The following is a 22,473-nucleotide window of genomic DNA, read 5'->3' on the forward strand; positions in this document are numbered from 1 at the left end:
GTTCATGTTAACTAATGATACCTTTTACTGTGACCAGTCAAATAAATAATAAATATATAAAAAATAATAATAGCAGCACTGAAAATAACATAACTAGCTAAATAAATAATAACAATAATAAAATATATTTAAATATATAATAAAATAAATAATACAATAACAGCACTAATCAAACTAAATATATTTATTTTATTATAAATGATAATAAACAAAAATAAAATAATAATAATAGTTATTAAACATTTTAATATCTGAAAATAATAAGGATTTTTTTAAGACAACATGTAATGAAAATTAACGGTTTAAAAAAATAAATCAATTATTGATTGAGAGTGTAAAAAAAAAAACATCTTCCAAAGCATGTCTTGACATTACCCAAATACAGTTTGATGAAGCTATAATAATAGTAATCTTTATTGTGTGTCTTGCACTGGTTCTCGTCACTGCTCCTCGTGTGCTGTGGTCTGATGTACCTGGTGCTCAGAAGAGGATGGGCTTTCCGGAAGTTTTCTCCTGGACGTAGGAAGTGAAGCGCTTGAGGAATTTGGGATATTCTCTCTTGGCCACGGCCCTCAGGACAGACGCAGGAGCCCAGCCGCCAGGATTCACTGCAACCACAACAAACAAACGTCCAGTCAGCGGTCATATATATATACACACCTTATTTATTACCAAGCGGGTGTGTGTTGAATAGATGTCCCATCAGTCACTGTATTCTCACCACACTAATGCATTTACATGAACAGAAAACATTTAGATATATGTTATTTCTATATTTGATTAGCTATTTGATAAAGATAGTGTGTAAGAAGTACCGTTGGCCACATATGTGATCTTGCACAGGATGTTGTCTCTGCTGATCTCTTTGTCGCCCTCTGGTGGACTGACCAGCGTCTGGCAGATCATCCCAATGTTGATTTTAGCACGAACACATCTGTTGTTTGCCTGCATGAAGACAAAAACAATGAAACAATGAGTCATAAATAAATCATACAGCGTCTTCAGAAATAAGCCTGCATGCTTTACTGTATCATAGAACCTCTCTTTATCAGCTGAACAACATTTAAAGAGGCCATATTACACCCCACGTCTTGATTTGTTTTCAGTCTCTACTAGAACAGGTTTTAATGCTTGAATGTTCATTATTTCTCTCATATTCTCCATTGTTGCGGCTCCTCTCATCTCAGTCTGTCAGTAACGCTCTGTTTACTTCCTGTCTCTATGAAGCCCCGCCTTCTGAAAAGCACACTGTGCTCTGATTGGTCGGCTGGAGCAGTGTGTTGTGATTGGTCGAGCGCTTCGAGTGTGTTTGGGAAATGTCCCGCCCCTTTCTTCACACCCCAAGTTTCTTCTAACTATTCCTCGTGCGCGTCTCAAATTGAAGAGTGATCGTACTTTCTCTGTCGCTGGTCCTAGATTGTGGAATAATCTCCCATTGGATGTTAAAGCTACAGTGGTGGCCTGTAAGGTGCTATATGTGACCCTGGACCACAAAACCAGTCACATGGGTCTTCTTAAAAAAATTGAGATTCATACATCAACTGAATAAATAAGCTTCCATTGATGTATGGTTTGTTAGGATAGGACAGTATTTGGCCGAGATACCGAGAGTATATGTTCACGATTCGCTGCATTCACTCACAAAAATAAATGTTTGATATATTTACGGTAGGAAATTTACTAAATATCTTCATGGAACATGATCTTTTCTTAATATCCTAATGATTTTTGGCATAAAAGAAAAATGGATAATTTTGACCCATATAATGTATTGTTGGCTATTGCCACAAATATACCCGTGCGACATGTGACTGGTTTTGTGATCCAGGGTCACATATAAATAAACAAACAAATGAACGAACGCCCGTTACCATAACATGAGTTTCAACACACTACTAACTAACTCGACCAGGCCCTCAAATGAGGAATATTGCGACATATTCGTTCTTGGAAGAAACTCAAGAGAGTTCATCACACACACACACACACACACACACACTGATATAGAGGAGAACTCCCGCTGGAGGGACTTTGTAACTTTGCAGTAAATGCACAAAATCTGAATCAATTTGAAATGTTTCTAGAAATGAGAAGAGATCCACATAACATAACCCTGTGAACTCACTGAACTGCTGCTCGGTTCATCACACACACGCTGACTCAGCGGTTGCCATAGAGACAGGCTCACCTGGGCATTCTCGTGGTCGACTGAGAAGTTGCAGACGAGCCACGTGTCTGGATCGTTCTCGTTATTGGCCACGATCTTGCGGATGGCAGACAGATACAGGACGTCTCTCTGGGACGCTGGCCACACTCTCTGCACGAGGAAAACACACACACACATGAGGAAGTGCTCTTCCACTGAGCCCAGTGTCTCTCACACACTCTCACACACTCGACTCACCTTATGAGTCTGGTAGATGATGACGGCGTTATCCGACAACGTTTCCACGACGCTGAAGTTTTCAACAGTAGCTGGAGACAAAAATGAGACCTGATATAAATGATGCCAGACGAGCTGAACACAACTAAATGTAGTTCTGTGTGTGTGTGTGTGTGTGTGTGTGTGTGTGTGTGTGTCTACACTCACTCTCCCAATCGTTACGGACATCCGTGTCCCAGAAGTAGTGGCAGACCTCATGACCTGTGACCCCTTTGACAGAGTGTGTGGCCTTCAGCGGGTCCAGCACGATCCCGTTCTCCTCCACCTCCCTCCGGTACACCTGACACACAGAGAGAGAGAGAGAGAGAACACACACACACACACACATATTAGACCCAGTTTTAGACCCAGTTTTAACCTTGTCAGGCACCATTTTAAATGAATCTCAAAAGTGGCTGATTCCAGTAGTTTGATCATAACACGATGCTAAGCTAATGTCACGATGAGGCACAAAAACACATAGAAGTGATATTGTTAACAAAAAAAAAAACTTAATTTTTTAAAAACATTTTGAAATAAAAATTAAATATAAATATAAGATAAAACATTAAACTAACTGAAAATAAGAAAGGTTGCCTTGGCAACTAAATGAAATAAATGAATTTTAAAACTGAAATTAAATAATTAAATAAATAAATAAATAAACATAATAAAAATAGTATAAATAATCAAAACAAAAATCAAACAAAAATCAAAAATAAATATTAGATGAAAACATTAAACTAACTGAAAATAAGAAATGTTACCTTGGCAACTAACTGAAATTAATTAATTCTAAAACGAAAATAAAATAAATAAATATACATAAAAAAATAATATAAAATATAAATAATAAAAACAAAAAACAAACATCTAAACTAAAATAAAAAATGAAACCAAAAAAATATATATAAAAAATAAAACCCAACTATAAACATCAATTTAAACTAAAACTGAAATCAAATAAATAAAAATATTAAAAAAATAAATAAAAAGTGTTAAAAATTTGAAAAAACTGAAAAAAACGAATTAAAATGATAACTTAAATTAAAATGAAAGCCTGAAATATAAAAATAAAACTCAATTTAAAACACTTAACAAATACTAATATAATATGCTACCAAATACACTGCATAGAACACACAAATATTGGGTTAAAAAGTGCGTATTTAAATAATTCAAACTCATTTCTTTCCATACTCGTACTGTCCTGAGTGTGGCAGTATCACTGAGCTCACCTTCATCTCTCCCTCCTCCACCACCAGCTGCCAGTTAGCATCTCCACCCACGTCCTGCAGAGAGTAGGTCATGTGGTTCTTCACCATCTCCTCCACCTGCCCACAACAAAGCAGAACAAGAAGGTCAGAGGTCATGCCCTCATTTAAGAGGATCTAGGTAAATAACACTAAAACTGAGCAGCAATCAGTCAACATGAAACTCCTTTCACAACCCACTTCACTTCTGTAATGTACGAGTGAAACAGTATTTCCAAATGAAGCGCATCAGCAAGACTTCCTGAGGTCAAGTTCACCCTCCAGAGCATCTCCACAGAACGCTTCATTGATGTTATGACTGTAAACTTTATTACAGGCATTAAGTTGCTGGTTTTAGAAAGTCTGCATCAGATACGACAGCTAATTAAAATGTGAGTATCAAATATGAACCATCAGGATTTTGAGGAACATTTGTCCTTTTTTCGAACATCATTGTCTTTCATTGCATTATATGTTTTCCCCTTTAATTAAAACAAAGAGCTTTGACATATTATTGGTAAATATACAGTACAGGCCAAAAGTTTGGACACATTACTATTTTTAATGTTTTTGAAAGAAGTTTCTTCTGCTCATCAAGCCTGCATTTATTTGATCAAAAATACAGAAAAAAAAATTAATATTGTGATATATTATTACAATTTAAAATAATTGGTTTTCAATTTATTATACTTTAAATTATAATTTATTTCTGTGATGCAAAGCTGAATTTTCAGCATCATTACTCCAGTCTTCAGTGTCACATGTGACATCCAGTCTATCACATGATCCTTTAGAAATCATTCTATGATGATGATTCATTATGAGTGTTGGACACAGTTCTGCTGCCTAATATATTTGATGAATAAAAGGTTAAAAAGAACTGCATTTATTCAAAATAAAAAAATATTTTCTAATAATATAAATCTTTACTATCACTTTTGATCAATTTAACACATCCTTGCTGAATAAAAGTATTGATTTATTTCAAAAAAAATAAAAAATAAAAATTACTGACCCCAAATTACTGACTAGTAGTGTATATTGTTGTTACAAAAGATTTCTATTTTTAAAACATTTGCTTCTTTTTATCTTCTTCTTTTTTTTTATTCATCAAAGTATCCTAAAAAAGTATCACAGGTTATGAAAAATTATTAAGCAGCAGAACTGTTTCCAACTTTGATAATGAATCATCATATTAGAATGATTTCTAAAGGATCATGTGATAGACTGGAGAAATGATCCTGAAAATTCAGCTTTGCATCACAGAAATAAATGATCATTTAAAGTATAATAAATTGAAAACCAATTATTTTAAATTGTAATAATATATCACAATATTCCCTTTTTTTTCTGTTTTTTGATCAAATAAATGCAGGCTTGATGAGCAGAAGAAACTTCTTTCAAAAACATTAAAAATAGTAATGTGTCCAAACTTTTGGCCTGTACTGTATATATACCAGTATAACTAAAGTATAACTACTTAGTTTATTTACGTAGTACAAACACGCAAACATTTTATTTTACACAAAAGACCATGTGATTTAACAATAAAATCAGGAACATGAATTAAGAAAGCAAATCATTGCTTCATTTTGATGTCATAGTGACCTAAAGTAAGATAGTTCCAGGAAATTACTGAACATGAAAATTATGATTTCAAAAAGACACTTTAAAAAGTATCATTAGCTATAATTTCAAAAGGCCAAACACACAAAGACAGAAGAAAATAGAGGTAACAAGGCAGACTATGTGGTTTTAATGTGTTGTTAACATAGCAAAACATAGTGCGCTGCTTATGCTAATGTTGAGCACACTGATGAATCATGAGACATATTAAGACAATAAATCGACTATAAACTATGATTTTTTCCCCCCAATATATTTGTTTTACATTTTTAAAAAGCTACTATATGTGACACTTGCGTTACATTTACATTTGGCAGATGCTTTCAATCAAAACAACATCATATTTGGTTAATGTGTCCCATCTCAGATTGCAATCAGCGGGGGTTTTCTACACAGCTCACTACGTTTTGATATCTTTTGATCTATATATATATATATACAGGGGTGCACATAACATTTTTGGTCTTGTTCTCAGGGGAGAACCTGGGGTTGTTGCATGGTCCTCACATTTTCAAATGCATTTTTTCCTTAACCCACCTCACGGGAGGAACAAATTAGAGGGATGCATAATATATTGTTAAATATTGTTATCTGACTATACCTACATCCAAAAAAAAAAAAAAAAAAAAAATCGAGCACACTTTGAAATAGTCAAATTTTCATCAGGCACTAGGCTAATGTGGCCTAGTCGAGTCTATGCAGACTGCTTGTTATTATCAGAGATGGCAACGCCGGCGAAGGAGATAACTTTACGTGACAAACTCAAAAAAGGAGAATTAAAAACAAAGGCAATAGAAGGTCATCCATCCATTCCCCCCCCCCCCCCCCCCCAAAACGCTATAAATCCATCCTTTTTTTATATATATTTTTTTTTTTTAATTGATGGTTTGTCTTTTTTAAAAAAGTATTTTGTCATTTATGAGGAAAAAACAATCTTACGTGAGTGACAGTTCTCCATTACGGACGTGACCACTCTGAAAGCGCCGCGGCACTAAAAGACTTTCAAACTTTCACAGAGACCTCAAACAGAAAGCACAAAGCCTTTCTTTAAAGCGAATTTCGTTTTGTATTAATTGTATCCTAATTTTAATCCATGTTTCATTAACTAATTTCGTGGTTTTAATAAATAAAAAAAGTAAATAGGCTATCTTGATTGTTTAGGCTATTTTTTTATTATAGCCTAAGTGTAAAATATTAGGCTGTGTATACCGACATGGATCAATTATTAATATTAAATTTCACCTGTCTTTTGTAGGCATAGGCTAGCTGATGGCGCACCAACGAAAAATCCTAAATGATGTGCCAAAATGCGTTTTCTATTAGGCTACAATGAAAATATTGTACGGTCAGGTTTGCCGAAGTTCGTTTAATTTAGGCTATTTATTTATTTAAATAATTTATTTATTTTTGTCCATGTGCGCCGATCAGAGACGGAGTTCACTGCTGATATTCTGAGGTAAGAGAGTTTTCTAGTCTCGCGGCTGTCGTCAGCAGCGCCTTGCATTGCCCAATCAGCGTCAAATTGGTCAAAAACGTTGGTGCGGATGGATGGCGGACGGATGATGAGTTTTGCGATGCGGTTGCGGATGAAATAGCCCATCCGCGCATCTCTAGTTCTGAGGCCTATCCAACACCACAGATTGCGCACCTATCTATCCCCAAATCTTAGGTACGCAAATGAGGGTTGCGGCAATTCATCTGGTACGCATTGTTTAATTGGGTAGCGCATGCGCACCTGCGCACCACTTATGTGCATCCCTGTATATATATATGCCTGCAAATGCATCATCAGTGTAACATCCAGTCAGCAGCTCGGAACGAGTGTCGGATGAGTGTGCTAGAGGGCGCTGTTACCTCAGCACTGAATCGGTGCTCATAGAGTGAGGGAGTGAAGACTACAGCAGAAGATGAGGGAGAGGAAGGGCGAGAGGGGGGCTATACAGGTGAGGAAGAAGAGAGAAATGCAGCTTCATCAGGAGTGCAGAAAATGGACTGAGACAACAGGGGCACAGGAAGAGGTCTGCAGATGATCATGATGAGAAGACCATGAAGAGGAACAGACTCACCTTCTCAGCGAATCTGTGCGAGCCCACGGTGGAGTAGGCGTCTCCTGAAGGCACTGAATTGCTCCTCAGTATCCTGCTCTTCTCACACTGAGACTAGAAAAACATACATGTGTTAATGATTAAAAACATTATTAACTTCCATAATGTGACGTATTTCAAAGTGAAACTGAATAATCAATGGAAAATGATTTATGGCGGAACTTGATTGTTTCCATTAGGATTGAATCATTTATTTCTTCACAATTGAGCGCACTGATGAATCATGAGACACATTGAGACAATAAGTCGACTATAAACTATGTTTCCCCCCCAAATAAATGTGTTTTACATTTTTAAAAAGCTACTATATTTTACACTTGCATTAAATTAAAATTTTTGTATTTGGCAGATGCTTTTAACCAAAGCAACATATCATTTGGTTGAAAAATTTTAAAATCAAATTTAAGACTTGAATAAATCATGCATCTCAGATTCTTAACAGGCATGACACTAACAAATACAAAACAGCGTAAAAGTTTAAAATACTCAGGACACATTTTATTCAATATATACACACTACCACTCAAAAGGTTTTTTTTTAGTTTTTTTTTTTTATTACTACTATTTATTTAGCAAGGAAATGTAAATCAGTCAAAAGTGACATTTATAAAGTTACAAAAGATTTCCATTTAAAATAAATGCTGTTCTTTTGAACAGAAGACGACGCATGTGTGTCAGTATCAGTGTGCTGGATCCGTGCATTATGTCTTAAAGTCGGCATGAAATCAAAATTGACCCTATTTACTTTGTTAGCACATATTACTAGTCTTGTGGTGTTGAACAATTAATCCGTGCAAGTTAATACACAGAAAAAAATTGTTTGCCGTGGTAATCTTTAATCAAAGTCTGAAAAGTTACTTCCGGTCTGGAATGGCGTTCCTTCTCTGATGACGTAGGTTTGACGGCTTGGGTTGGGAAACACTTAACCACTCCCCTCAAGCCGTGAGTCCGCTATGAGCGAGAGATGGAGAGGAGGAGCACTAGAGTAAAACTCTGCCCTCTGTTCAATATTCCGTTTCACTGGGAAATACGTCACAGCACTGGAGAAAAGTAATTTGCAACTTCCGGTTCACGTGGACTTTAAAGGGACAGCAGCCTAATATTACTGCGGTCTTGAGTGTTTAATGTTAATCAAACAACAAAAGACAAGGAAATCACTCACTCCTCTTGACTGAATACCTTTTGTAACTTTAATAATGATTCATCTTTATTTAATTTATACAGTGAAGATTATATGTTATAGAATTATACATATATTATATTACATTTCTGTACCTGAAAACTGTTAGATACCTGAAAAACTTGAAAAGCATTGTTTATTTTATTTGCATATTTGCTCTATTGTATTTATTTGTACTGTTGCTTGTGCTTTAATTATTTGTTCTTATTTTTTTTATTTTTTTTTATTGAGAGTAGTCCTTTTCCCCCTGAACATAGCACATACTGAAACCATAAAAACGTGATAAAAACCAAACCGTGAGTCATTTAAACCGTCACACCTCTAATATACACACACACACACACACACACACACACACACACACACACACACACACACACACACACACACACACACACACACACACACAGATTCTGTATCAGCGCTGTCTGTAATCACACACCTGCTCTTCTATTTTGTCTTGTCGGTCCAGAGCGGCCTCCACGGCATCAAAGAACTCGTCTTCATTGATCAGGCTGTTTGGCCCCTCCTGATGGACAGAACAAGATGATTAATGCGATTAATACGATAATATGATTAAGATCTTAATGCGCTTTCCAGCTCTGCCTTCAGTTTTTAGCGCACGTACAGAAACCAAACCCACCTCGTAATCGGGCCCTCCGAAATGAGACTTCTTCTTCAGCTCACACAGAGCTGATTTATACGCCTCCTCCACCCTCCTCCTCTTCTCCATCTCCTGTAGAAAGCAAGAGACTTTAGCTGAGTAAACACTCTGCTGCCGTAATGTTTAATGTCTCGGCTTGAGTAGATCTTGTCTCGGTGTGATCTGGGCTGTATAGGTGCAGGATTGTTGTGAAGCGCTTCATTGTTCTGACTGTATATGTCAGTATTGTGCTGAACGCTGCTGACTGCGACACATTCAGCTCAATCTCTGTAACACACGCCCGCCACGTTCACACCCAAACCCATTAAAACGGCTGGATTCACTCTTCTGCCAAAGAGACTGCAGCAGTCATTCACAGAAACAACAGCTCTCCATGTTTAGAAGCACACCATCACCAATATGATGCTCAAACTCTCAGATATGATTTGGTTTCATGGAAATTATCAGCACTTGCAGAATTTGCAATAGCAGCAGTATAGAGATTTAACATGGTAGTAAATATTGGTTCACTATATAACTACAGTAGTTAAAACAGGAGGTGTTGATATTTGCTACATATTAATACAATTAATAAAATAATAGAGTCCAGTCACATTAGTCACACAAAACGTTCTGATTGGCTCTAACTCTGACAGAAGACATCTTACATCAGATTATTCTAGATTGCACCAGTGTTATTTTAGAATTATTTATATTGTATTAGAGTCTTTATTAATATTTTGATATAGTTTTTATCTTTTTATCACTTTAATTTAGTTTAAGTTTTAGACATTTTTTAGGTGCGTTTTTTCATATTTCTATATAGCTTTAATTTATTTTTATTTCAGTTAAAAGTAATTACTAGTAATACTTCCAACATTTCCTTCTAGTTAGTTGGAAGTTAGTTAGTTTAAGGAAACATTTATAATTTCAGTTAAACACACTGGTCTGCACAAACTAGGCGATTAGCTGCAGCAGTATTTGATGCAGTCATGAGTCATGTGACTTTATTTACTTGCATTTATTCAGTGTCAATGGGTGGCATTATTTTTATATGAAAACTTTTAAAAAACAAAATACATTTGAAACTGCAAGAATGTGAAAGGTCACACTGAAACTGAAGCTGACTATTGCTCTGGATGATTAGTTGATTAGTATAAATGAGTCGTCATGGAAGCCCTATGGCATCAATACATTACATTTCTACCAATCTCACAACTACTTTAGCAGGGCTGATGTGCATTCATTTTGACGACAGTTCACACATGCATTTTTTGCTCTGCACTATGATTTCACCGTGAGGAGAAGGTTTGGCTCTGTTATTCAGGGCTCAGGCGGTTGACAGACTGCTGTTGTGATTGTGACTCTGACAGATACAACATCCCTCTCCTGATTTAAGTAGCTCAAGGACTAGCTCCAGACGCGTCTCGTACCTTATCCAGCCTCTTCTGCCAGCTGTCCTCTCTCTTCACCATCAGGTCGATGCAGTGAGAGAGTGTGGCCAAGATCCCCGCCGTGGTCGCCTTGAACGTGATGGCCTCTCCTTTAAAATCTATCCCATTAATGCCTTTATGACTCAAACACTGGAATACTGATGGGGAGAGAGAACACATTCAGTTACACTCTTTAGAGATTCATCTTAAAGACATTATTTTACTAGACAGTGTTACAGTGTCCAAAGCAGGCACGATGTGATAAACATCAATCGAACTTGAGGTGCTGAAATGCGCTATATCAATAATAATAATAATAATTATTACTATTATTATGAAGCGATAAAACAAAATCCCTTCCATGTTATTCTGAGTTTTACACTAACAGTAGTTGCCCAGTTATATTTCTAAGTATTTTATATTACATTTATATGTACATATACATGCAAAAGCCTCTAAGTGCCATCTGAAATGTTCTTCTAGAATGATAATTTTTATCAAGCTTGTATATTTAAGTAATTTCACTTAAATGGCGATGCAAATGACCCATTAATTGTCATTTAAGTGAAACTACTTAAATATACGAGCTTTATAAAAAAAAATTCAGATGGCACGTAGAGGCTTTTGCATCTGAACTATATATATATATATATATATATATATATACATACATACACACACACACACACACAAGCATATATATTTGTCATAAGTTGTATATTTTATATGAATATATTTTATAAATAGATACATTACGTATTACAATTTATTAATATAAAATAAATTATATATTATTATTTTTATACATACATAATGTATAATCTATTTATAGGCTGAGAGTTTGTTGCTTCACAATATTATAATTTTTTAATAAAGACGTCACATTTTAAAAGAAAAATATTTGTCATGTTGTGCCTGGTTGGGACACGGTGCGAAACATCTGACCTAACATCTTTGTCATATTATACAAGAACAGAAATGGTTTGATGACCACATACAATTTAGCCATATCGTTTTTCCACAAAAAAAAACAAAAAAAACAATGCAGAAATGCATAACTCAATGAAAACATCAACATCATGGAGAAATGCTGACTTTATGTTATAGATTACACACAAGTCATTACAATAGGCTCATATTACTGGATCACTGGAGTAAATTAAGTGGACAAACTGCTCAAGTTGTCGGAGTTGTCGTCTCCTCGAGCCGAATCAGAGTTCACTGAGCCTGAAACCTGCTGAATTTTCACATACGCAGAAATCAGAATGTGCTCACACTCACGTTTCTCCTTGCTGCCGTTATTGTTATGCAGGAATTCTCCATCCGAGCGAGTGGTAGGAAAATCATCTTCATCATCCTCCACGACTGAGATGAGAAAACACACACACACACACACACAGTCAGAGTGAACTCATTACCCTGTGGTTGGTGGTGCCCAGATCGGCCCATTCACACACTGAGAGTCTACTGTAGACACGCATACTGTAGTACAGGGGAAGGACTAGGACGAACAAAAGAGGCAGTTGATCATTTGTGTGAATCAACAGGCCCTTGTGCTGTAACAACAGATGCACCCAGAGAGAGCGAGAGGAACCGCACCAATGCAGAGGAATCTGGATGCTGCCGCAGTCTGAATGAGTTTCAGCGCTGTCTAAACATGCCTGTCAGCAGAATCACTCCATTCTGACTCGCACTCACGCTCCGTCTACTCACTCTTGTCCCTCTGGAGCTCGTCTCTGTGAACAGCATCGGCACAGCCGTCGAAGTACTTCTGGAGCGTGTCCACCTGCCTGCACAAGATGTCCCGAAACGTCTCCATCTCAGACAGCTTCTCCCGCAGACTGTGACCCTTCTGTGGGTCACACATGCAAACTTATTTGACTTCAGACTAGGGAGGCGTGGCATATTTATCGGTCTATAGACCTTATGCGCTAGAGAAACAAGCGAAGCCATCTTTAGAATATTGTCTTTGTACTTTCGTTTTTGCGGTCGCTCTGTATATTTCTATGGCATCGCTGTAGAGGAGGAGGATTTACTTATTGTTAAGTTAACGGAAGTTATCATGAGGATTGTAATGTTTAAAGCAGATGTCTTAACAAATGTCAGTAGACTGGGAAGATTTTAAAACGAGCCGTTTATTCATAAATACGTGAGATCGATGTGAAAATACAGACCGGAAGACAAAAGACAGCGAGCGCAGCGCTGAAAAGGGGCGGGGCTACATAACGTCTATAGAGTTTTATTGGCATCGATCAGTATTGGACATTTCGATAGCGCTCTTCTCACCTTAAAGGAGGAGGTGGAGGTGGCCGAGTATCCGCTGGTGGCAGATGTGAGGGAAAGCATGGATCCATGTCTCCTCAAACTGGACTCCGAACCATAACCAGATTCAGCCTAAACACACACAGACAAAGATCATGTGATATTCAGAAGCACTTCCACACTAAAGACTCTAGTCCATCAGACAACAGAGTGTGTGTGTGAAAGCCAGGTTCATCTGCAACCTGGCACCATTTGCAGAATTTGATGACAACAAGCAGGACTATCGACCTAAAAGTGGAGCAGTGAATGCCTTGTGCTTCTCACTGCAGAAGTTACACTATTATTTTAATACATTAATACAATTATTCAGCAAGGATGCATTACATTTATCTAAAGTGACAGTAAAGACATTTATAAATGTTACAAGATTTCTATTTCAAATAAATGCTGTTATTTTGAACTTTATATTCAAAGAGCAAAAAAGTATTAGGCAGCATGACTGTCTGACGTCGATAAGAAATGTTTTCTTGAGCAGCAAATCATCATATTAGAATGATTTCTGATCATGTGACACTGAAGACTGGAGTAATGATGCTGAAAATTCAGCTTTGATCACAGGAATAAATTATATTCACATATTTTAAATGGTAATAATATTTCTGTATTTTATTATCAAATAAATGCAGCCTTGATGAGCTGATACTTCAACAACATTTGAAAGAAAACTTACCAACCCCAAACTTTTGAACAGTAGAGTATATATTTCATTTTTGACACCCTCTCCTAATAAGTCATCATCTCAGTGTAGTTGTAAACAGCTGATGCTAATGCTCATGATGATACTCTGGCTTTGAAACGGTTCAAAACTAAATAAATACATCATCTGTGAGGAGGAGAGGTGGAATCACGCTCAATCAATATTTAGATCAAACTAAAACTATAATAATACGAGATTTACACTGATATTTACACAGCCAACCTCAAATTATACAATTTAAAAACAGCATAAACTGGGGTGTGTGTGTGTGTGTGTGTGTGTGTGTGTGTGTGTGTGTGTGTGTGTGTGTGTGTGTGTGTGTGTGTGTGTGTGGTTGACCTAAACAATTTCCACTTCATCTTCAGGGTTCGTTGCTCACACACAGACAGAAAGCTCAGAGAGTCACTTTCCATGAACTCAGAGCTCTCCTGTGGCTCATCTCATGAGTAACAGCCTCTTAAAATAGTGTCTGAGTTTTTTTAGAAGCATAAACACACACACACACACACAATGACTGTCTCCCCATGAGGCTTTGGGCAGAACATGACGGTACAAGCCCAGGTTATTGTATCTTTCCTCCAGATGAACTATTTTGACCTCTGTGCCATGTTAATAAACTCACCTAATCTGGTCAATCTGAAAGAGCGGATGATGAAATACGATCTGAAAATCTTTCACTTCCCCTCTGACGTTCCGCATACTGGAACCAAATTAAACAAATGAATCCGAGCTCTCTCTCTCACACACACACACACACACACACACACACACACACACACACACACACACACACACACACACACACACACACACACACACACACACACACACACACACACACACACACACACACACACACACACACACACACACACACACACACACACACACACACACACACACACACACACACACACACACACACACACACACACACACACACACACACACACACACACACACACACACACACACACACACACACACACACACACACACACACCTTTCCTGTAGATAATAAATGCTAGTAAACACACACAACTTTATAGTCACGACAACCTATTTTTAAATAAATGTACTGTCAGAGTAGATAAGAGTCAAAACACAGCCTTCAGTAAAAGTAGTACTGGTAGTACTTGAGTTTATTGCCATATGAGCATCACCGGCTACATAGCAGATGCATATTAAACATTTAACACCATAATATCATAAGTACAATATAATGAAAACAAACTCAGAAAAAAAAATAAAGAAAAAAAAAGTACATGTACAAATTGAGTGCAATTCTATGAAAGATTATTTAAATGTACTTGTGCTTGAAAACAAAATAAAATAAAAATATGGATCCATAAATAAGTCCTTAAAAGTTTCAGCCTTCAGTGAGAGCTGATATCTAGATTTTCTGTTTTGGATTGCAACTATTACTATAAAGATTTCTCTCCAAAACACAGATTAATTCAACCAGTTTAAGAATACTAGTACACTACTATCCTATGCTACAGAGAATATACTAGTTATCAAAACTAGTGTTGAAACAATAAGTGATGCACAATTGGTGATTGAATGATGGACACGTTGCATTATGGGATACTGTATTATTCCCATATTGTCACGTGCTCTTGTTGTATACTGCACATTTTGGGTATGCATATGGAAAAACTCACATTTTGACCACATTCTGTAGTACACTACGCTGAATATACACACTGTTTTAGTGAGGACTTTAACATTGTCCACCGCTAGATGGCAACAGTGAGCTCAGTCTACGGTTGAGTGGGTTTAATCTGAGGTAACTATCGGGTAGAACTAGAGATAACCATTCAGTGTCTCAATCAAACACGGGCCAGTCCTGCATTCACTCCAGCCAACCAAACGCACTCTTACTGTGACTATGGCATTGATAATGCTCCACTGACCAATCAGAGGTCAAGAAGAATACGGTCCGTGTCTGAGTTACACATCAATAGCCTCAGTGGCTGGTGCGCAGATGATAAACTTCAGGATGATAACAACCATTACCACCGTATCACACACACACACACACACACAATCAATAAACCTAATCAAGTGATTGCAAAAGACCGCAAGAGAAGGAATTGTAATCTGTGTCATGTTTAATTCAGAAGCAGTATCATTAAAATATATAGTGCGTGCGTGTGTGTGTGATGTGTGCATTGTTATTTTAGTATAATATATTTAATATAGTATAGTTTCAGTACAGTTAGGTATACTATTAAAGTCATTGAGTATGTGTGTTATCAAACTCTGCTGATGTTTTGAAGCCATGGACAAAAACACCTTCTGAGATAAAAGATTAAATCCAGCAGGTTTTGTAGATACTCATTTCCAGTGGCTTTTCTGAGAGTGTGGTGTTGACACAGTGAGAGTGAAAGGCTTAACACAATACAGCTCTGATTAGATTTACAGATTACGCTCACAATCGACAACAACAGGCAGATCTGGACACCACCACCCATACGGGTCTGTGTCACACCCTCCATGTAACTCAAGCCACAGATTTGTTATTAAAGGTGCAAATAGACTAGACTATGCTCTTGCTATTCCTGCACACAGGTTTTTTTGAAAGATAATTTAATAGTAGTTGCACTCACAAAAGTGCAATTAGCTCATGAAACATAGCATTTATATGTACATGAATTTTCCAGGACTGTGGATTATATAGCAAGTATACAGAATCAGAAATGATCTAATGCTTTTGCAGTGTGCAACATGGAATAATATATCCCACAATGCAATGTGGTCCACTTCATATAATTTTTTCTTTTTTTTACATCTCCTTCTAAACCTGTTGAAGTCCAATCAAATAATGAGATATTACACTTCAATATAAATATGGATAACATTTTTTTATTTTTTCTTCTTTCATTAAATCAAGTTTTGTGACCAGGTAGTACATATGTGTTAGAATAACACAGGATAATAGTTGACAACAAATTGACAACAAATACTGATGACTCATCCTGCACTACACAGATTTTTGTCCAATCAAATTCTCTGTAGAAAAAGAATGCCCCTCCCCCAACTGCAACCAACAAGCACATAGCAAATCCCTGTTGTGACAACTAATTCCTATAGGCTGTTTTTCTTAAAGAATGTATCCCACCCAAACTTCCTGTTTCTAAAACAAATATGTCAATATAGGAAATAAAAATCCTCTTGTCAAGGGATTTATTGGGTTCTGAATTAAAAACACGAATTACTGAGCTGATAAGCAGGCTATTCCTGCGATGTACCCTAATGAGAAATGATAGATGGGGGAAAGTGTCCTTGGGAAGAATTTTTGCAGTGATTCAGAACGAATGCCTCTTCCAAGAAGAGCCGTGTGTGTGTGTGTGTGTGAGTCACTATCAGAGAGGGGTCATCCTCAAGGCAAGAGAAGGATGAATGGAAGGGGAAGTGTGTGTGTGTCTGTGTGTGTGTATGTGTGTGTAAGTGTGTAAGTGTGTGTAAGTGTGTGTGTGTGTAAGTGACCCTCCTCATCTGGCAGCAGAAATCAGAAGCACGTGTGGATCAGGGTGTGTCCTCAAGATACGAACACTTGTGCAAACTCAGCAGACTCTGAAACACACTAGGGCTGGGAATCTCTAGGCTCCTCACGATTGGATTACGATTGCGATTCGACCATAAAACGCTTATCGATGCATCTTTGTTTTTCTATACAGATTTTCTTTTTTCTCATTGTGTGACTACTTGGTACTTTTAAAGCAAAGTATTTGTAATGATCCATAATTAATTTACTTCCAATATATTGGAATATATCCCAGCGCTGTGTAATAATATATGTTGTTGTTTTTTTAAGTATAAGATGTATCGGCACAAAAAGCACGTCGGCCCACCGGGAAAGTGCCCGGTCTGCCAGATGGCCAGTCCACCCCTGCGCTCCGTCAACATTAGGTTATCAATTAACATTAAAAAAAAAAAAATCTATTTTTGACATTTGTGACTCGATTCAGAATCGTCCGCATCGCGATGCATCTAAGAATCGATTTTCCCCACCCCTACAACACACACACACACACACACACATATGCACAAACTAGAGCTGGAATATACATCTCACATAAAAAAAAAACATTTATTTTTATTAATTTGTAAATAATATTTATGTATTTATAAATAGTTATTAATTCATTATTTCATTTTATTTTATATTTAAAATGAATGAAAATAAATAAACCAATTAATTAAATATAATATATATACATCCTTTTTTTTAAATTTATAATCATGTAATTCATCTTTGAACTATTCATACATATTTATTTATTTGTTACTTACTATAAAATTTTCTTAAAATATTGTGTTCATGAATTACTTTTAATTATATATACATATACACATAATAATATATATAATATATATTATTATACTTTCATTCTGTAATCTCTCTCTCTCTACACACACGTCACAATAACACCCTTCTGCTGTGTTTCGTCGCTCAGTAGATCCATGACGTCTTTCTCACCGTTCCTATGATCTCACCGTTCCTATGATCTGGCTTTGATTGTTTTTGTTTTTCTCACTTCTTGAGTGACAGTTTTCTGTCTGTACATGCAGTGCCCACATCCTCTCTCTCTCACTATAGAGTATCTTACTACAGCTGTGCGAGTGACATGTTCACTCATGCATGTTAGAACTGGTCTGGCAAAAAACTATGCTTTTATGAGGAAGAGTGCGTTAAATATCACGTATGATCATCATATCTTGTTTTTATATAAATAAATATTTTAATTTGCATTACTGTAGGATTGTGTATTTGAGACCTAAACTGACTTCCTCGTGTGGGCGCGCGTGTGTGTGTGTGTGTGTGTGTGTTAGTCACTTCAGTGCTCTTCCCCTCAGATAATGTAAACAGACTGAATCACATTCATAATCTCTTCTCTTCACAGTCAATCTCTTCTTTCTGATTTCTCAATGAACTATTATTCACTTCTGTGACTCAGCAAGAGGCCTGTGGATGGGCAACTAACACACTCTGAGCTTACTATTACAGTAATGGGTGAAAGAAACAGCCATGTCCGACCTACCCACCCAAATATGGCAAATAAAAAAAGCAGTGGTTGCTTGTCAGTCAGATGTTGGTCAGATTGCTGCTTCCGGGGTTTCAGACAAACCAGACTTAATACTGACAGTCAATAGTCTGGCTGCATGAGAAAGAGCCTGTTGGGTAAAGACAGGCGTGTTAGGGGAACTCACCCTGTGAAGCTCGATGGAATCGATCCACTGGTTACGATGTTCTGGGTCCTGAGCCCGGAGATACCACACGCTATCATTGACACTGATGTCCAAACGGCACTCGTCAAACTCGTGAGGCTACAGAGAAAGGGAGGGAGGATACTTATTAGATTGATATGCATGACCTGATTATCAAACACCATTACTAATGATATTGATATTTCTATTTTGTAAACAAGGTGCTTTTTGGTAATGGAGGGATCCAAATACTCAATCTGTTGTTGATGAGGATTAGACAGAACCACTATAGCCAAGAGAAAAGAGCCTTGACCCACAGAGCCAGCTGGGAAATGTGAGATATTTCCCTCTGAAAAAAAACAAAAAACTAACAGCATCCATGTCTGCTGTGTGTGTGTGTGTGTGTGTGGTATTATTGCCAGATGTTGATCTCCGCAGACCTCACACTGCTCTATGAAATCCAGATGAGGAGTCAAACACTCCTCTCCTTCAGTCTGATATACTGCACTCCACCAGCCCCGTTTCTTTTCACTTCCCTTTATTATTCATTCCTTGCCTCCCTCTATCCAACAACCTTTACAAATAACAATTTTGCAATTTTGACTATATATATATATATATTTGGAACACTTTAAAGTTTATTTTCTATGTGTTTACTGGTTGGGGGTGTAAATAAATAAATGTTCTTTCTCATCTGAATTCGTGTTTTCCTCCGCTTTACTATTTACCACTGTTTACATTGTACTTCCTGATGATATATTTAGTGATAAAATAATGTTATATTCCATTAATATCCTTAGAGAAATTAAAACAAGGGCGTTTGCACGATATATGTCGAAATTATCTAAATAATCGCAAATGTACCACGATATGCACATCGCAGTGGCTGGCGATAACTGCATGACTTTAATACTCCAAAAACATAAAAGTCTCAGTTTTAGGTCATCGCAGACGGCAGATAGAAGACTGGACACATAAGAGTTGCATACCTGTAAAATGCTTAATGTTATTCAACGCAACAAGCGAAGTACTCATGCACACAGAAAGCCGTTCAGTACGTGCACTAAAACAAATGCCCGTTTTGGTGAATATCCACGAGGAGTAAACAGTTGAGAAAGAAAGAAAAGGGGCATGTAACAATATACTGGATCCGTGCAGCTCTTAAAGTGACAGCAGCCTAATAAACCTCTGTGTACTTAATGTCAATCAAACAATAAAATACAGAAAATCACTCACTGCTCGACTCAACTTCTGTAGCTTTAATAAGAATCAGTATAAATTTAATTCATCGTGAAAACTAAGCAGTGTTTTATTTTTACACTTGATTACTCAATTTCTGTTGTTAAACCTTTAATCTCTGTTTAAAGGAGAACTTGGTAACTTTTTTTACTTAATAAAACCTGTTCTGGTGATATTGGTGACTTTCCCCGCTCCCCCCAGCGTTCCCAGGCGGAAAACCAACCTTGCAACTTGGGGACTACCGTCCCGGCAGTGAGAAGCGAGAACGAGAACGAGAACGAGCGCGAAACACGAATTGCTTTACGGCAATTCGACATAAACACACACGCATGTATGATGTATTACCAGATTACCCACCTCGGTAGACATAGCTCCACACGATACAGTTGGCTTGCTCCGATCAAAACAAACGCACATGAGCAGCGGTAGAGAGGGGGAGGAGGCCGCCGCAAGTGAGTTTTTACGACCGTGTTGTGAAATATACACCCTCCCCACAGCTGTAGGGGGAGCTCGTGGGGAAAACATGCGACAACAAAAGGGAAAATCAGCGAAGAAGTGACTAGAGTTCGCTAGAGTTGCCGAGTTCTCCTTTAAACTCTACACTGATGTTAAAATGACACTTAATGTTAATGTAATGCTACAGTAAAACCCTGCTGTTCACTTTCAGAAGTTGTAGGGATGCTTTCTTCTCACAAAAAGTTGGTTGCATGTTGTTTATATCATTTTCAGTTTTTAAATATCATTTAAATTTATTTTACACACTTAAAGCATTATCGTATCGAACATTGCATTATTTAACGAGTTATCGCACATCACATTTTTCTTCAATATTGTGCAGCACTAATACAAATTATTCTAAATTCTCATTTCTAATTTAAAAAAGGGAATGACCTGAAGTGTGAGAGTCATGTGACTGATTCAGACCAAGAAATCACAAGTTAAATTCAGGCCATTTTGAGAATTGGTGATTCAAAAGAATGAATCTGACAATCACTTTAGGGAAATTACAGTGTGTGTTTGTTGTTGCATGCAACCATCGATGAACAAAGCTATAAAAAAGAAAAATGTTTATTTAAATGTCTTTATTTTGCTTTAACTCAGAGAAAATGTTGTCTGACACAATCCTCACATGAGTAATAATCAATGTCACAACAAAGCTATATATATATATCAGACTACATCAAATAGAGAAAAACTGCAAACAATATGACTGGGTGAAGCGAGAGGAGCTCATTCAAAGCCTGACACTGATCACAATATGAAGAGGAATGACAGGAGACACGAGGACGGAGAGGCTGTTTTAATGAGACTGCATGTGCTTAAAGAGAGAGAATAATCGCTCACATCTGAGCTAGGACACTTATCACACCACAGAACAAAACCACAACAACACACAAAACACAGAGCAAGAGGCCTGGAAGTACTAAACACTGACACATGACTCAATCTTTACCTAGAAACACAGTATCTTTCCACAACAAATCCCAAATTCAAAGGAGACTGTGAGATGAAAAACGTAGTACCTTGCTTACTAAGCACTGTGTTCCTCAAAAGTGTCCGAACACTTATTTTTTTCACTTACTATTTTGTATTTTGAGGGAAATCATTTTTTTGCAATAATTATGTTCATTTTCCCACCATAAAAAAAAAAAAAAAATTCAATCAATGCAGTATTTCATGTTAAAATAGAGACAAGGCCTTTAAAAACCAATTTTTAAAGACAGATTAGTACTATCTGGCACTAAAACATGTGTAATGCCATGTTGTATATAAAGAGGCTTGTAAATAGTTGTTCCTAGTTGTTTTTAGACATAATAAACGGAAAAGGGAATTCGGAAAAAATGGATTTCCTCTGCCCCTAATTTAAGGCATCATAGACTATTTATAACACAGTAACGTAATGCTGCCTTATAAGATCCACTTGTGGAGAAGGCAATCCCAGAATGCACCTCAAGAAGCTCAGTCTCGATTGCTCTTAGTGGTCGGATCTGTTGTGCATTTACAATGTCAATGTTTGAAAAATGGCTGTTATGATGTTGAAAATGTCACTTTAGATTTAAGAGTGCTTATATTTATGCATATAACCCAGGAGCAACAGACTGACATGGGAACATTCAAGTGCCTGCATGGGAAAAGCTTCGAGGAGGATTCTGGGAATGGAAAATCGAGACACGGTGGGCAATGCAAGGGACCCCTAAGAGGGTCACAGGCAGCGGGTACTGAGAAAAGACACTAAAATAAACACAAGGGTCATCACTATGGGACTGACTTAACCAGGAAGACGCCATTAATTGCACGGCAATGTGCACAAACACAAATATCACAACACTTACACGCAG

The 22,473-nt window shown here is 37.0% G+C and overlaps 1 protein-coding gene across 2 annotated transcripts in view; it reads right to left on the reverse strand.

Moving 5' to 3' along the window:
- cert1b (ceramide transporter 1b) overlaps nt 1-22,473 on the reverse strand; it is a 42,426-nt gene that overhangs the window by 2,693 nt on the left and 17,260 nt on the right. The window contains exons 3-17 of one of the 2 annotated variants that reach the window (XM_082142140.1): nt 18,899-19,015; nt 12,949-13,056; nt 12,376-12,514; nt 11,944-12,027; nt 10,663-10,820; nt 9,230-9,322; nt 9,029-9,115; nt 7,368-7,460; nt 7,156-7,236; nt 3,661-3,756; nt 2,591-2,723; nt 2,405-2,475; nt 2,189-2,317; nt 816-945; nt 474-608 (exon numbers count right to left, since the gene is read on the reverse strand). In XM_082142140.1, the coding sequence (XP_081998266.1) occupies nt 481-608; nt 816-945; nt 2,189-2,317; nt 2,405-2,475; nt 2,591-2,723; nt 3,661-3,756; nt 7,156-7,236; nt 7,368-7,460; nt 9,029-9,115; nt 9,230-9,322; nt 10,663-10,820; nt 11,944-12,027; nt 12,376-12,514; nt 12,949-13,056; nt 18,899-19,015 (1,647 nt within the window). In that variant the 3' untranslated portion in view covers nt 474-480. The remainder of the gene's footprint in view (nt 1-473; nt 609-815; nt 946-2,188; nt 2,318-2,404; nt 2,476-2,590; nt 2,724-3,660; nt 3,757-7,155; nt 7,237-7,367; nt 7,461-9,028; nt 9,116-9,229; nt 9,323-10,662; nt 10,821-11,943; nt 12,028-12,375; nt 12,515-12,948; nt 13,057-18,898; nt 19,016-22,473) is intronic. The other variant, XM_082142141.1, reaches the window with a different exon arrangement.

Source organism: Leuciscus leuciscus (assembly GCF_965113295.1).
Source record: "Leuciscus leuciscus genome assembly, chromosome: 16".
NCBI classification, from domain to species: Eukaryota; Metazoa; Chordata; class Actinopteri; order Cypriniformes; family Leuciscidae; genus Leuciscus; species Leuciscus leuciscus.